We start from the raw sequence: 17,218 nt of genomic DNA on the forward strand, positions 1-17,218 counted from the left end.
CAAAGGGGTCTACACCCCAATTGCTTCATCAGTGCAGAGGTGGTACACTGGCTTATCAGTAACGTCGAAGGTGTGCAGACACAGTCAATGGCCATCGATATCATGCAGGTAGTGTACACAAGCAACACCATGTCCCAATCCAGTTTGTCTCGGGCAACTTGAAACAGAGTTTGTGTTGAACAAGCTGACCCTCTGCTGCAGCTGTAGGGTCTACTACTGATCTCATGTCTGCCCTGACTGAGAAGAGCAAATTGAGCCAAAGTCCCCACTCCGTAGTTACTGCAATCTTCTGGAAGCAAAGGGGTTTCTGCGACAGGCTGCAGGACCACTGAGAGCCCCCCTTTAACTCCTGGTGGGAATCCGGACACGCTGTGTACCGTTCAGAGAATTAACAGGGATCCAGGTGAGGTTTGCTGCTCTCAGTCTGGGTGACCGTGCGTGTGTGTGAATGTGGAGATGGCTCCACCATGTTGCTGCGGAGGCAGCTGCACTCTGGTGCTGTGCTGGGTTTGCCTGTGTTGGCGGGCACTCAGAGTGTGGAGAACCTGACCTTGCCCTGTATGTGTTGCTTTCTGCAGAAAATGCTGGACGAGCAGCTGATTGTCCATGCGTTTGGGGAGTCCATGCGGGCATTTGTCTACGGCTTCTACCTGTACAGGCTTGTCACCGACAAAGACACCGAGAAAGGTAAAGATGTGTGTTACACATGGCGCGCAGTCACAGTCTGGCTTTTTAAAGAGACCTTTTGCTTAAAGAATGACCGACCCGAACCCTAAAGCAGTTCCCCAGACCCTGGTACCTCCTGCCATCTTGTCCAAGGCAAAGGATTCAGGGAGCTGTATCATCCTGCCTGCTGCCCTCGTCCATACACCATTTGTGGAGAGTGAGGCATGGACGGAGACTGAGGGGTGAGTGTCAGCATTGGCTACTCACATGTGAGATGCCTACAGTGAGAGGAATGAGTAGAGATGTAAGTTTCTTCACCTGTGGCACGCCATGCAAGTAAACAGTCAGAGGCTGTCTAACGGTGTTCCTCCACTGAGCTCTCATGTTCTCCTGCCATGCTGGGGGCATCTTGGCACACTGAGTACCCATCAGCTGGGCTGCAGTAAGAGACCTCATGAGAGTGAGGGTGGGGTGGGGAGCAGCCGTTCCTGTAGGGGCTGTGGCCTGATGCTGCTGCATGTATCAGGTCCCTTTAGACCAAATGGTCATGTCACCTCCCTCCCAGTCGGTCAGGGAGTCTGATAGTGGGCTGTTTGTTGCTTTGATGGGGAAAGCAGCTGGAAGGTTGGCTCAGGGCAAAGTTGGAGTCACATTCCGAAAGTGGTCTTGCTGTCACAGACGGTAATAAACTTCCACCCTGTCAGTCTGAGTGACTCTGTATTACACATGTTTTCTGGCATGTTTCCCTCTTTAAAACAGTGACTCACTTCATTAAGTACTTGATTGACTGTAAAACATATTTGGATGCCCTGAGGTTGTGAAAGGCACTATTATAAATGTCAGACTTCCTCAGACCAGGTTTTACGACCGTAAGACACAGGAGCTGGTTTAGGCCATTCAGCCCATCAAGTCTGCTCCCCCATTCGAACACGGCTAATGTGTTTCTCAAACTTATTCTCCTGCCTTCACCCCATAACCCTTGCTCCCCTTACTAATCATAAACTTATCTATCTCTGTCTTAAATATACTTAATGACTTGGCCTCCGCAGCCTTCTGCGGTAATGAGTTCCACAGATTCACCCCCCTCTGGCTGAAGAAATTCCTCCTTATCTCAATTCTAAAGGGTTGTCCCTTCACCCTGAGACTGTGCCCTTGGGTCCTTGTCTCTCCTACCAGTGGAAACATTTCCTCCACATCCCCTTTATCCAGGCCTCTCCGTGTTCATAAGTTTTAATGAGATCTTCCCTCATCTTTCTAAACTCCATCAAGTACAGACCCAGAGTCCTCAACTGCTCCTCATATGACCAGCTCTTCAGCCCTGGGATTATTCTTGTAAACCTCTGGACCTCGTCCAAAGCCAGCAAATCCTTCCTTATATACAGGGCACAAAACTGATCACAATATTCCAAGTGTGGTCTGACCAGAGCCTTATACAGCCTCAGCAGTGCATTCCTGCATTTGTATTCTAGCCCTCTTGAAATGAATGCTAACATTGCATTTGTCTTTCTAACTGCCAACTGAACTTACGTGTTAACCTTGAGAGAATCCTGAAGTAAGACTCACAGTCCCTTTTATGTTTTCAGATTTCTGAAGCCTTTCACCATTTAGAAAATAGCCTACGCCTCTATTCTTCCTACCAAAGTGCATAACCCCACACTTTCCCAGACTGTATTCCATCTGCCACTTCTTTGCCCACTCTCCTAACCTGTCCAAGTCCTTCTGTAGCATCTCTGCATCCTCAACACAGCCTGTCCCTCCACCTATCTTTGCTATCCTGAAAAAGATCCCTTCATTCCCACTCTCTGCATTTTGCCAGTCAGCCAATCCTTTATCCATACCAGTTACCTTGCCCCTAACACCATCGGCGGTTCTCTTATTTAGCAGCCTCCTGCACTGCACCTTGTCAAAGGCCTTCTGAAAATCCAAATAGATCCGGGCAACTGGCTCTCCTTTGTCTAACTTGCTTTTTACCTCTTCAAAGAATTCTAACAGATTTGTCAGGCATGACCTCCCCTTGAAAAAGCTGTGCCAACTCAGCCCTATTTTACTATGCGTTTCCAAGCATTCTTCAATCTCATCCTTAATAATGGACTCTTAAAATCTTACCAGCAACTGAGGTCGAGCCAACTGGCCTATAATTTCCTGTCGTCTGCCTCTCTCCCTTCTTAAACAGGGGCGTTACATGATTTGATTTATTTATTGTCAGGTGTATCTTGTTACAAAATACAGTGAAAAGTGTTGTATAGTGTCGCCACTCTCCGGCGCGATCTTAAAGCACAAAAATAAACCAAAACGTTGAGTATAAAGGCAGAAAAGTGAAGAAATAAAGAAGGTAGTTAGGTAGTAATCTGTAGATTATGACTTTCTGTTCTTTTACTTTAGCCCCTAGCTGCTCATATTCCCTTGGCAGTGTTGAAGCCCTTTATTTTTTTCCTGTTTCCATGGGGTACATTTGACTGGTGCTTCTGGCAATGTGACATTTATTGAGAAAATGACTAGTTTCTGCGTCAGGTTTCCGATCTATAAACTGTCTCAAACTAACCCCCACCACCCTCCATTAACAGGGAACCTGCAGTCCTCCACGATCTGGTACACCTCAACAATGGATGACCTGGCTGCATTCCAGCGCAAATGGTTCGAGGTGGCTTTCCTCACAGAGGAGCGGCTTCACGTTGACATTCCTGCCTTCCTGTTACCGTGGTTACCCAGTAGGCCAGCGTCCTATGCAAGTAGGCACAGTTCCTTCAGCCGCAGTTTTGGAGGACGAAGTCAAGCTGCTGCCTTACTAGGTAGATGCACACCACAGGCAGCGGGGGAATGGGCTCCAAGGGGATGAGTTCATGTGGACTGTTGCTATGTGCTTTCTCCCGTTCTCCGTGCCAGCTGCTCAGGCTTGTCTGTATTTACCTGTTGTGTAGCCTCTTCACAAGGCAGCAAACCCCCCTTTGCCTCCTTCTAGCTTCCTGAATCTAGAGCCCACACAGACTGGATCAGTTGGAATGCTGACAACCACCTCACTAAAAATGCATGAAATTCTTGTTTTGTCTAAAGGTGGGTGGGGAGAGGAGGAGGAGGAGGAGGGGGAGGGGGGGTTCTGTACTTTCTATTCAAATTACACCTTCCCTCCCACGTACTGCCAATGTGGATTCAGTTTTCAATTTCTGTCCCACACCCTTTTAGCTTTCCTTTCACTTCACTGATGCTCTCTCTCGTAAAAGTTGCTGCCTGTATCCCAGATTTTTAAAGAGAACAGAGCTTATCCCTTCAAACCAGAGCTACTGGCCTCCAGTTGGGGCCATGGTATATTGTATAAAAACCGAAAGAACTGCAGATGCTGTAAACCAGGAACGAAAACAAAGTTGTTGGAAAAGCTCAGCAGGTCTGGCAGCATCTGTGAAGAAAAAAAAGTCAAGAGTTAACGTTTCCGGTCCAGTGACCCTTCCTCCTCATCTCAGAACAGGCTTAAAACACTGACTCCCACTGACATGAAAGGTAGCCATTTCTTCCTTGTACTTTACCTGTAGGGACTGTGAATGAAGGAGCAGAGACCTTCTCCGGCCTAATCCTCTTACGGATACAATGGATTGACTAATTTTAAAAGAAAAACAGGCCCCAACCACTGCTCCTGGGCCCTGGGGGTGTCTGGATAATTAATTTCATCTGTAATGCAGAAAGTGTTATTCAACTCTATTATTGTTTAAATGGGGTGAATACTGAACAGCATTCGGTCAGCCAATGAGTTGGAATTGGTGCTTTCAATTTATTAAATCTCCAAGCTCTCAATTCCCACGTAAGCAAATAAACTCTCTCAGGTCCAGCAAAAGCGCAGTGTGTGGAAGATAGTTATACATTATATGCTTACAGCAGTTAAAGTGATTTACAGCAGAACAGCCTCCAGTTAAGAGTTCTGAGGAAGGGTCACCGGACCCAAACATTAACTCTGATTTCTCTTCAAAGATGCTGCCAAACCCTGCTGAGCTTTTCCAGTAACTTCTGTTTTTTTTTCTTCAATTGAGAGTGACCGGGCAGTTCGCCAAGCATCTCCATTCTGATCAGGATTTGAGTCCTCAGTGTAGGCCAAATGCCAAGATATAACATGAGATATATAAGCATCTAGAACCCAAAACCAGGCCCTTATACTCTGCGCAGTGAGGTATGTGATAAAGCCTTTGATTCAGAAACAAGGACTGCCTGTAGAAACAGACATTCCAGAACTGACACCATTTCTTCTATCAATTTCCAAGCAGCAAGCTTTACTAACGATGAGTACCCAAGAAAAGCTTGTTCTGACAAAACACTGCATTGTTTCCTTGATGGTATATCCTGCTGCTGCTGAAACCACTGTAGCTGTTTGATACCGAGCTTTCAGGCTAATGCAGCATGTCCACTCTCTTCTGGCTCCTGGTTAAAACCTAGTGTATGTTAAGCTTTTGCTAAATCCAACCTGTCCACATGATCTCATCGGTTCCCCTCTTGGATGTCATGAACCGATTCCCTTCGCCGAACCTGTGATGTGGAACTGCATGTCTAATGGAGCTGGAGAACAAGCTCCAACAACACCCTGTGATTTAAACCTGCCCCCACCCCCCACCCTCACAGTAGTCACTCCTTTCAGATAATCCTGCATCATTCCTTTCTCCTTCCCTCTCTCATTAATTTCAGTGGTGGAGGGTGTGGGTTGACACAATGTACAAGGGCTGATTTCTTGACAGACAAGGCCCTACCAATACGGTGCTAAATGGGGAAACATGGGTGGGTCTCTGCTGTCTCTGTCTCTCTGTTAAACAGCAATGGAGACCGCAAAAGGAGAAATTGAACCAACTCCCCGCTGTTGATCACCAATTCCCTGCTGCCGATCACCAACTCCCTGCTGCCGATCACTAACTGTCCAGTGATAACTGTTGGAAGGTGTGGGTATTTGGTTGACTGCCTGCAAAGGTCAAACAAGAGCCATTGTTGTGCCATTGGTTATTGATCTGCCTCCAGCAGGGTCTTTCTGGATGATGTAACAACGCTTAGATCCTGGAGTTTAAAGACTAGACGTGGGTGACATGGTATTGAAAGATTTTTTTTTTTTACAGCTCCTGGTATTAGACTCACTTCAGTGTCTGAGCTAATATTAGACTATTCAGTTACAAATGGTAGCACATTTCCATTAGCGTGCCGTGCTCCAAGTGGCCCTAGTTGAGATGGCGTCTGAGATCTTTATTCCCTCAGGTCACACACTATGATACAATGATGATATCTCCCAGTGAGCCTGTATCCTAAAGGTGTACTGCATACTAAATGTGAGACATAACAAAAGCGGTTATGGCAGATTGCTTTCCCAAAGAAAGGATGAGCATAAAGAATTAGAGATGGAAATATGTTCATTGATTGCAAAGCCACTATTTTCATTTCCATTGGCACAGTTTGTTCTGTCGATGTGACTTTTTTTTTCCCCCTATTTGTGTTGTCTTTCATATCCCTCCCCTTGGTTTTTCACAGCCCCACACGGTGGGAGCACATGTGGAGGAAATGCGCAAGTTCCTGACTGAATACTTGGAGCTGAGAGACCAATTCTGCTGTTTTTTTCCTTCCCTCTGCCTAATGAGCAGATATGCATGGCCCTTGTGGTGATGTCTGAGTTTAGCCGATGTGTGGGAGGTGGCAGGAGGGTGGGGTACATGAACATAGACCATTTGTCACTCCTCTGGTATGCACTGTTTATTGTGAGGCCCACAGACTGGCAGGAGTTGTTGAGAATGTTATACTCTATTACATTTTTTGAAGTTGTGAGCCCTTTTGTGACTGAGAGGCTGACTTCGTCCACAGCTAGAGGCCTAGGAATCTGGAAGGTTGTGCCTGTGTTCCTGTTACTAAGCAGTGAAGAAAAGTTCTTCATTTTTTCACCAGTTGCTAGGAAATATGGCACAGATTGTGCCTTCATTGGCTGTTTGGAAATCGCAAAAATACCAGCATTTTACTGTTAATGATTTGCATTTTAGCAGCTAAAGTATATTGTTTAAGTTTATTTCCTTTGATGAACTAAAGATATGTTGGGATCAGTTAGGTAAAAGAAGGGTTAATATTCCAAGGAGCACCTGATCTTGTTTTCCCTTGGGTTTTATAGTTTTCATTTCTAAAGTTAGCCTCAAAAAAAACAGCTCTGTGTCATTTAGAAAAGAAATTAAAGACTGAAGAAGCTCAGCAGGTCAGGCAGCATCTATGGAGAGAGAAAGAGAGTTAATGTTTCAGGTCAGCAACCTTTCATCAGAACGTTTCAGCATCTGCAGTGTTTGCTTTTGTACCCATTCCACTTAAATACTTTGCTCATCTAAGAAAGGAGACTTGCACTGATGTTGACATAATACCCTGAAGCAGTGTTGTAATGTTGGAATGAGATCCCACAATCCACAGTGTGATAATGATGGACTAATCGCCACAGGAGAATTCCCTTTCCCTTTGAAATAGTGCAATGGGATCTTGCTGGTTCACGTGACAACAACTTGCATTTAAATAGCATTTCAACACCACAAAACCAGGCACCTCAGCTGAGCATCTGAGAAACTTGTTTCGTTAAAAACAGTGCAAGTCTGCCCTGGGGTATAAATCCCACTGTACTTGTTTCGAGCAAGTAACATTTCCCAGGATTTGTGGAACTTAAGTGACAGGTGAAAAGCTGTCTGGAAGTGGTCCTTGTACCATGGGTGCCAGATAAAGGCTACTGAGGTCAAAGGAGGAATGTTACTGAATGTCATTAGAAGAAGCCGTCACCAAAACAATATTGTCCTTTGTTTGGAAGCAAAGGTTGTATGGGTTCACCGGACTGGAATTTACAAGAACATAAAAAAGCATTGTGCAAATTGAAAGAGCAGAGGCAGAGAAAACTGCTCCGATCATTATGGATTTACTGTGAGAAGGAGCTGTGTGTCAGTAATAGATTTCTAGAATTTCTTCTGAGCTCGCAGGACTCGGTTACATGACTAAGCTACCTCTCACTTTGTCCAATTGTGGCTTAGACTAATGGAGCAAATGGGTGAAGGCACATTTACAATTAGACCTGGACAGATCAGAAACTCCCCTGGTCTGGGCTGAATTAATTGTTCCCAGTCAGGACTGTGCAACTGGACCAATGACAGCATAGTGGTTATCTACTGGGCTAGTTATCCATGGGCCCTGGCTCACGTTTTTTTGGGGGTAAAGTGGCTTCACGTTGGCTGATAGGGTTTAAATTCATTTAAGTTAAACCTGGATTTGAAAGCATATCTCCAGTGACCATAAACCCAATTGGTTCTTTAATGTCCCATTGGGAAGGAAGTCTGCCATCCTTACCTGTTTTGAGCTACACCTGACTCCAGACCCATGACATTGCAGTTGACTCTAAACTGCCTGCTGAAATGATGTGGCAGGGCACTCTGTTCAGGGACAACCACGGATACTGGCCTTGCCAGCGACATCCACGTACCACATAAGAGTTTATAAAAAATGGCCCCCATGAACTTGGATAGGAGGGTCAGCATTGTGTAGTGACTGAAAATGGATCCCTACTGTCCAGCTGCTACACTGGATAGTCAGAGGATCAAACCTTCATCTCCCCCTGTGCTGGAAGAATATTTGGAGTCTAGGTTAGACATCCGATAGCTGACAGGGTGAGGTTGCTGTTGCTATGGTCCTGTACTCCAGGAACAGGGAGCAGCAATATGATTGGAAGTTGGAGAATCTCGAATCAGAGTCACAAAAGCAGCCTCTATGATGGCTGTTGGAAAGGGTCCTCCGAATCAAAGGCCGCTCAGCTGGGAGTCGACGTGAGACAGACAGAACTCCCAGAACAAAACGCCTCTTACAATTCACGGCCAAGACAACGAATTGCAGCTTTGTACAGATGTGATGGGTTTACCAGAGCGATAATGGTAGCTTCCATGATCTCGTCTTTATTCAGTGTTGTAGCCAGTAATTATCTACAGCAGGCCTCAGATTGCTCTCTGCTTCCGGCTTTATTCCGAAAGCTGTTTATCTTCCTCTGCTGCTCTCTCTTTTGGATTTCTCCCATAGAGGATGTGAGCAATCTGGTGTTCTGCTAGCAGGGAGCCCCGCTCTCTGCAAAAAGACCACAGTTCTATCTATGACAGGGTGCTGTGTTAAAGGTGCTTTATAAATGCAATTTGTTGTTGCGTTCTGCTGCAAACCCAGGCCCGCAATGAGTACCCACTTGAGTTCAGTGCACTCATTGCTTCTTGGACACAGTCTTGCTCCGGTGGGAGTTAGCTCATGTGGGCCCACGTCAATTTGAACAACAGAGGAAAACCACCATAATACCCCAATTCCTATCTGGAGCAGACACACGAGTGTTGAAAAATATTTGTTTCTTAAATCTTTCTGAAGACAGACAAGATAACATTTGATGTTTGATTCAGTTTAGAAGGCTGCTTTATTCCCAACTAGTAAAGGGACAAGATATGAGCAGTTTTACTGGTCTCAAATAATGCAAAAATTTTTGGCGCCTCTTCCAATCTGGTGTTTGCTGAAAGTAAAACAACCTCACTGTGGTCTGTCCTATAGCCAAGTTAGGAACACTCTATCACAGGACACTGTCATTGGGCTGGCCTCCCAAATTAGCCTGATGTCAGTGGTGGGGAAGCTGCTGGAGAAGATACTGAGGGATAGGATCTATTTACATTGGAAGAAAATGGGCTTATTAGTGATAGGCAGCATGGTTTTGTGCAGGGAAGGTCATGTCTCACCAACTTGATAGAATTCTTTGAGGAAGTGACAGAGTTGATAGATGAGGGAAGGGCTGTAGATGTCATATACATGGACTTCAGTAAGGCAATTGATAAAGTTCCCCATGGTAAGCTGATGGAGAAAGTGAAGTTGCATGGGGTCCAGGGTGTACTAGCTAGATGGATAGAGAACTGGCTGGGCAACAGGAGACAGAGTTGTAGTGGAAAGGAGTTTCTCAAAGTGGAGAACTGTGACCAGTGGTGTTCCACAGGGATCCGTGTTGGGATCACTGTTGTTTGTGATATACATAAATGATCTGGAGGAAGGTATAGATGGTCTGATTAGCAAGTTTGCAGATGACACTAAGATTGGTGGAGTAGCAGATAGTGAAGGGGACTGTCGGAGAATGCAGCAGAATATACATAGATTGGAGAGTTGGGCGGAGAAATGGCAGATGGAGTTCAATCCAGGAAAATGCGAGGTGATGCATTTTGGAAGATCCAATTCAAGAGCGAACTGTACGGTAAATGGAAAAGCCCTGGGGAAAATTGATGCACAGAGAGATCTGGGTGTTCAGGTCCATTGTACCCTGAAGGTGGCAACGCAGGTCGATAGAGTGGTCAAGAAGGCATACGGCATGCTTTCATTCATCGGACAGGGTATTGAGAACAAGAGTTGGCAGGTCATGTTACAGTTGTATAGGACTTTGGTTCGACCGCATTTGGAATACTGCGTACAGTTCTGGTTGCCACATTACCAAAAGGATGTGGATACTTTGGAGAGGGTGCAGAGGAGGTTCACCAGGATGTTGCCTGGTATGGAGGGCGCTAGCTATGAAGAGAGGTTGAGTATATTAGGATTATTTACATTAGAAAGACGGAGGTTGATGGGGGACCTGATTGAGGTTTACAAAATCATGAGAGGTTTGGAAAGGGTGGACAGCAAGAAGCTTTTTCCCAGAGTGGGGGACTCCATTACTAGGGGTCACGATTTGAAGGTGAGAGGGGAAAAGTTTAAGGGAGATATGCGTGGAAAGTTCTTTACGCAGAGGGTGGTGGGTGCTTGGAACGCGTTGCCAGTGGAGGTGGTAGAGGCGGGCATGATAGCGTCATTTAAGATATATCTAGACAGATACACGAATGGGCAGGGAGCAGAGGGATACAGATCCTTGGAAAATAGGTGACAGGTTTAGATAGAGGATCTGGATCGGCACAGGCTTGGAGGGCTGAAGGGCCTGTTCCTGTGCTGTAATTTTCTTCATTCTTTGTTCCTTATGCCCGAATGAACTGGCATTGTTTAGACTCCACTTTAGAGGCATCTCCAGTTTGGGGATTGACAAAAGCAGACGTGGTGAGTGGGCCAAAACAGGACAAAATCGTAAAAAAATAAGTGCACACTGAAATCCTAATGACGCAGGCAATCTGTGCCTGAACTTGTTTTGCAGGAGCATCCTTTGCTCGATGTCTCTTTATGTCGATATCTGACAAAAACCATCCTGAAAGTTTCAATTGGCACCCTTTTGGGGAAGAAATTTATCAATTTTTGACCCAGTTTTGTGCAAAACAAGCAAATGGTTCTTGACTCCCTTCCTCGATGACCTTGTTGTAAGTTAAAAATTATGCTTCATTTTTGATTTTTCCACCCTGCTAATCCTGTGGTATTTAACACATTGAGGTTTGTGGCTCATTTTAATTTGTTCTGGCTGCTTTCTCTTGACCTTCTTCCTGCATAGCTGCCACAGTCCCTGACCAAAAGACAGTGACCCTCGATGTGGATGTCAATAACCGCTCAGACCGTGTTGAATGGTGCAGTTGCTATTACCATGGCAACTACTCGATAAATGCTGCGTTTGAAGTCAAGTTGCATTGGATGGCAGTAACATCAGCCGTGCTCTTTGAAATGGTAGGTGGCATCAGACAGCACAGTTACACCTTCAGAAGGAATAGACACTCTTGTCTCTTGCTACATGTAATCTTTCCTAACCAGCACCAGGTCCAGAGAACATTGGAGAAACTGCCTGACAACATCCTGAGGAAAAGGTGGTTAATGTTTTGAGTCTGGCCTGACTCTCCAGAACTGAAAGTCCCGAGAAAATAGGTTTTTTTTAATGCTTTTGACAGATGCAGAAAGTATTGTATTTTCTACACTCAGCTCGAAACATGAACCACTTTCTCTCCACAGATGCTGCCAGACCTGCTGAGTTTCTCCAGCATTCTCTGTGTTTGTTTCAGATTCCCAGCATCCGCGGCATTTTGCTACCGAGTTTCCACCAGTCCCTGACACCTGATTGTAATCCAGGTATAGAGCTTCTGGAATCTATAAAGTTTGCCAATGAGGAATTTGGTCCTCACTGTTTATTTTCATAGAATAGGGGCCGGCACGGTGGCTCAGTGATTAATATTGCTGCCTCACAGCATCAGGGACCCAGGTTCGATTCCACCCTTGGTGATTGTCTGTGTAGAGTTTGCATGTTCTCCATGTCTGTTTCCTCTAGGTGCCCCAGTTTCCTCCCACAGTCCAAAGATGTGCAGGTTAGATGGATTGGCCATGCTAAATTGCCTATAGTGGCCAGGGATGTGTAAGCTAGGTGGGTTAACCATGGTAAATGTGGGGTGGGTCTGGGTGGGATGCTCTTCGATTGGTCCGTATGGTCTCAATGAGCCGAATGGCCTTGTTCCACACTGTAGAGATTCTGTAATTTTCTGCCTGCCTGTTTTATAGCAAAGCCAGCATTTATTGCCCAACCCCCGAAGCTGATGGTGAGTCACTTTCTAGGACAGCTGTACCACATGTGATATAGTGCTGTTCGAGAGCAGTTTCAGATTCTAACCCAGGGCAATAAAAGAACAGGATGTTTCCAAGTCAGAAAGGTATTTAACTTTATGGGGATCTTGCATGTGGTGGAGTTCCTATGCATCTTCTGCCCTTGACCTTATAAGTGGCAGAGGTCAAAGTTTTGGAAGATGCTTTCAAAGGAGCCTTGGTGAGTTTCTGCACTGCATTTTATTGATGGTACACCCTGCTGCTACTGAGTGTTGGTGGTGGAGATAGTGGGTGTTGAAGTAGATGGGGTGTGGGCCAGCTGTACTGGTTTGACCTGGATGGTGTTGAGCATGTTGACTTTTAACTATATTCCCAGCCAGAGCAGTAAGGTTTGTTCTTGGCTTGCAACCAGAAATGAGAGATGAAGGCATCCAGCATCTGAGCCAAGAGTATACAGGCTTGGTGTAAGTAAAACGGGAGACCACCCTACTATAGGAAGGATGTTATTAAACTGCACTGGATGCAAACCAGATTTAAGAGGATGTTACTGAGGGTTTGAATTATAAGGAGAGGCTGTGACGTCTTTCCCCCTGGAGCATAGGAGACTGAGGGGTGACCTTCAAGGTTTATAAATCATGAGGGGACATAGATACAGTGAATTGCCAAAGTTTTTTCTCCAGGGTAAGGGAGTCCAAAACTAGAGGGCATAGGTTTAAGGTGAAAGGGGAAAGATTTAAAAGGGAACTGAGGGACAACTTTTTCATACGGGGAGCGTTATGCATAAAAGGAATGAGTTGCCAGAGGAAGTATATTCCCTATGACCTAATAACAAACCAGTCCAACCCTCTGGTGTGACAGGATGCGTGTGAATTTGTAGAGAAGGTTCTGATGTATTCTGAGATGGCTGGGGAGAAAAGCTTGCAGTCCTGAAGGTGAGTTACAGTAATCAACCACAAAATGAGAAATGTTTTACCAGTAGATTTTTTTTTTTAAAAGCCTGTGGCATCTTTCATTACAATCATAAAACAGCAGGTATTTGCTCACTTCTCTTTGCACTTCAAGGAGAGACCAAAGAGTATTTTTAGTATAAAACAATAACTTTTTGAACTGAATCATTCCTTTTCAGTCATACATTCTTAACCATGAAGTAAATGACCATTAAATTGGTTTCTTTTTCACAAATCCATCCTCACCTTCTCCCAATTCCTTTAACCTCTACTCTGTTCAGACTTGCCTCCTGCACACACTGGTGCTCTTTTCCCATCATGCTCTTGCTCCTTCTCTTTTTGCCCCCTTTTCTGACATTCTATGTCATCTTTTCAGCTATTTCCTGATTCCGTCTCTCTATTTTCACATTCCACTTCTCCCCATTTCCTGATTCTCTCCCTGTTTCTTTCCTCCACCTCATTGTCATTGTTTTATTTCAATTTTTTTGTCAATAAGAAAGTGAATGTAGGTAAAAATGTCAAAGATCTCCATCAACACAAACAGCTGATGCGCTTGAAGTTGAGATTTGTTGTCCCTGATGAGTCACTGCTGACGCTGTGTCAAACACGCATAAAGTTCTGGGTTATGTAGCAAGTTAATGGCTGGTACCTTTCAAAATGACTCTAGATTGCTACATGACGACTGAATAACTATCTGACAGTCTGTTTCATTAGCTCTGCCTAATTTTATCTAAATTAAGCATGGTGATGATTTGCTTTCTTAACCATATAGCAGTGTCTCACTGAATTCCAGCTCTCAAACATGCTGTCATATCTTTAGTCAGAATCCACTTTGGCTGGGAGTGACTGTGATCACAGAAGCAAATGTCAACGTCACCAGCTGTTCAACACTGCTCAGCAAAGTGACTCAGCACCAGCCACAGGGATCTAGAAATCGGCGATAAATACCTGCCAAGTCCAGAGACTGAATTCTCAGAGTTTGCAACGAGACTTGCGTGGTGGCCCTTCATTTGGTAGCTCATCACCTAGCAACCAGTTCTTCTCTTGTATCGAATCTTTTTCGTATCTTGTTTCATTGCTTCCACATTTAGAGTCATAGAGCACGGAAACAGACCCTTCGGCCCAACTCGTCCATGCTGACCAGATATCCTAAATTAATCTAGTCCCATTTGCCAGCGTTTGGCCCATATCCCTCTAAACCCTTCCTATCCATGTACCCATCCAGATGCCTCTTAAATGTTGTAATTGTACCAGTCTCCACCACTTCCTCTGGCAGCTCATTCCATACACACACCACCCTCTGCGTGAAAAAGTTACTCCATAGATCCTTTTTATTTCTTTCTCCTCTCATCTTAAACCTATACCCTGTAGTTTTGGTTACCATATCCTGGGGAAATGACCCTGACTATTCACCCTATCCATGCTCCTCATGATTTTATAGGCCTTTATGAGGTCACCCTTCAGCCTCTCAAATTCCAGCCCAGCCTAGTCAGCCTCTCCCTATAGCTCAAACCCTCCAACCCAGTCAACATCCTTGTAAGTCTTTTCTGAGCCCTTTCAAGTTTAACAAAATCTTTCCTATAGCAGGGAGACCACAACTGAACATGGTATTCCAAAAGTGACCTCACTAATGTCCTGTACAGCCACAACGTGACCTCCCAACTCCTATACTCCATGCACTGACCAATAAAGGCAAGTGTGCCAAACACCTTTCTGATGAAGGGTCTAGGACCGAAACATCAGCCTTCCTGCTCCTATGATGCTGCTTGGCCTGCTGTGTTCATCCAGCTCTGCACCTTGTTGTCTCAGATTCTCCAGCATCTGCAGTTCCTACTATCTCTGATACCTTCTTTACTATCCTGTCTACCCACCAATCGAGTTTCAAAGAACTATGAACCTGCACCCCAAGGTCTCTTTGTTCAACAACTCTCCCCAGGACCTTACCATTAAGTGTATAAGTCCTGCCTGATTTGTCTTCCCAAAATGCAGCACCTCACATTTATCTCAATTAAACTCCTTCTTCACCTGTCTTCTGCTCTCTTAATCTTACTCATTTTTGAGAACAGGATTCATTTGAAGTTTCAGTTATGAGATTGTGTATTTGTTAGGGTTTAAAGGGCAGGTACAGAATAACCGTGATCTGATAGAATGGTCATAGAAACCCTGGAGCTCTGCAGCTGGTTTCTTTGTTTCCTGCAGCTGGTTTCTTTGACTTTTTTTACTCAAAGTTTTCCATATGATTTCACTTTTCAAAACTGATGAAAATTCTTTCAGGAGGGCAATTTTACCCCCAGAAAGACAGTGGGTTTTGGTCTTGTGGGAAGCAAGAATGTTTCCAGCAAGAATCTCATACCCAACTCCACTCCACTCATCTCTGTTCTAACAGAGGCAGGAATTGATTTTAAAATGTATTCTTTCATCGGATATGGGTGTTGCTGGTAAGGCCAGCATTTGTTGCACATCTGTAATAGTCCCCGTACCAAATCTCCTCTTCGGCCATTTCAGGGGGCAGTTAAGAGTCAACCACATTGCTGTGGGTCTGGAGTCACGTGTAGGCCAGACTGGGTAAGGATGGCAGATTTCCTTCCCAAAAGGACATTAGTGAACCAGATGAATTGAATAATTGAATTTAAATTTCTTCAGCTGTCACATGGGAACTTGTTGAACAGTTGAGGGTAGATGCCCTGACCATTGCAGTGCAGCAGCACAGTGGTTAGCACTGCTGTCTCATAGCCCCAGGGACCCAGTTTCGATTCCACCCTCGGGTGACTGTCTGTGTGGAGTTTGCACATTCTCCCTGTGTCTGCATGGGTTCCCTCTGGGTGCTCCAGATTCCTCCCACAGTCCAAAGATGTGCAGGCTAGGTGGATTGGCCATGAGAAATGCAGGGATAGACTAAGGGGGTGGGTCTGGGTGGGATGCTCTTCAGAGGGTCAATGTGGACTCGATGGGCAGAATGGCCTGCTTCCACACTGTAGGAATTCTATGATTCACTGTGGGCAAGATAGATCCTGGTTCTTCTCCGTGAGCCTGTGCCAACAGGAATAAGAGTCAGTGAAAGATATGGCCAAAGTGGGCAGAGGTACCAGCTGCTAATCACTATTTGACAACTAACTGCAAACTTTGTTTTAACTGGCACCTTGATCAACCAGCATTCTCGATAAACTGGCAAATGTTCAATACCACGATCCACCGTGATCGTCCAAGTATTTATGCTGTAAAGTATAACAGTGATGTGCAGTCATTGCGTTTCAGTCACTTACTAGGTGTTTTACGTTGATTTTAGGAGATGTGTTGATGTTTTTGAGGGATGTTGAAGCCTCGAAGCTTTGTTTAGTCAGGGTTTACTGCGGCGATGCGTAGCTCTTCATTCTCCGGAATATTTGATCAACCAGCACACTCCTGGTTCCCATGGACCCCGGTTAATAAAATGTTTGCTGTAACTGCAAACCATTGTAGCTGGAACACAGCAGGGCATAGAGTCAGCTTGCTAACCGGGCCTGGTTAAGTCACAGGCTGATTAACACGTCATCAATTTACTCACCTAGGTGCAAGGCTGGCACAGAAAGGCCACTTCTTGCGGGTTTCTCTTGGTGCCTGTCCTCGAGGGTCCGTTTGCTCTACCCAGCTACCTGTATGGAGACCCACTGCGAACACAGCTTTTCATCCCCCTTAATATCAGCTGCTTGGTGAAGGAAGGCACAGAGCATCTCTTTGATGGTAAGTGTCTCGCTGTCTTACCTTACACTGAGAGGAATCAAATAATTAAACTGTCAGGAGGGTTTCAAGGAAATGTCGTGGTGAAGGGGCTGGAACTCTCACTGTTATCCCCCTCCAGGAGGCAAACTCATTTCTTTTTCAAGAGCTCTTCCTGGGGACTATATTTTGATTTTCAGGTGTAGTTTTTGCATTTTCAGGGGCTACGTTTTCATTCTCACTAACTACTAGAGTGTAGCACAGAAACAGACCCTTCAGTCCAACTCGTCCATGCCGACTAGATATTCTAAATAAATCTAGTCTCATTTGCCAGCATTTGGCCCATACCCTCTAAACCCTTCCTAGTCACATACCCATCCAGATGCCTTTTAAATATTGTAATTGTACCAGCCTCCACCACTTCCTCTGGCAGCTCATTCCAT

At 45.2% G+C, this 17,218-nt stretch overlaps 1 protein-coding gene across 1 annotated transcript; it reads left to right on the forward strand.

Moving 5' to 3' along the window:
* The first annotated feature begins 6 nt into the window (after positions 1–6).
* Positions 7–17,034, forward strand: LOC109922371 (GATOR complex protein DEPDC5-like). Its single transcript, XM_048611689.1, has 6 exons — positions 7–108; positions 579–687; positions 3,231–3,455; positions 11,102–11,271; positions 16,628–16,799; positions 16,976–17,034. Exons 1-6 carry the CDS (start codon positions 88–90, stop codon positions 17,032–17,034), a joined length of 756 nt encoding a protein of 251 aa, XP_048467646.1. The 5' UTR covers positions 7–87.
* Positions 17,035–17,218: the final 184 nt, after the last annotated feature.

The sequence above is a fragment of the Rhincodon typus genome, chromosome 24 (assembly GCF_021869965.1).
Source record: "Rhincodon typus isolate 14 chromosome 24, sRhiTyp1.1, whole genome shotgun sequence".
NCBI classification, from domain to species: domain Eukaryota; kingdom Metazoa; phylum Chordata; class Chondrichthyes; order Orectolobiformes; family Rhincodontidae; genus Rhincodon; species Rhincodon typus.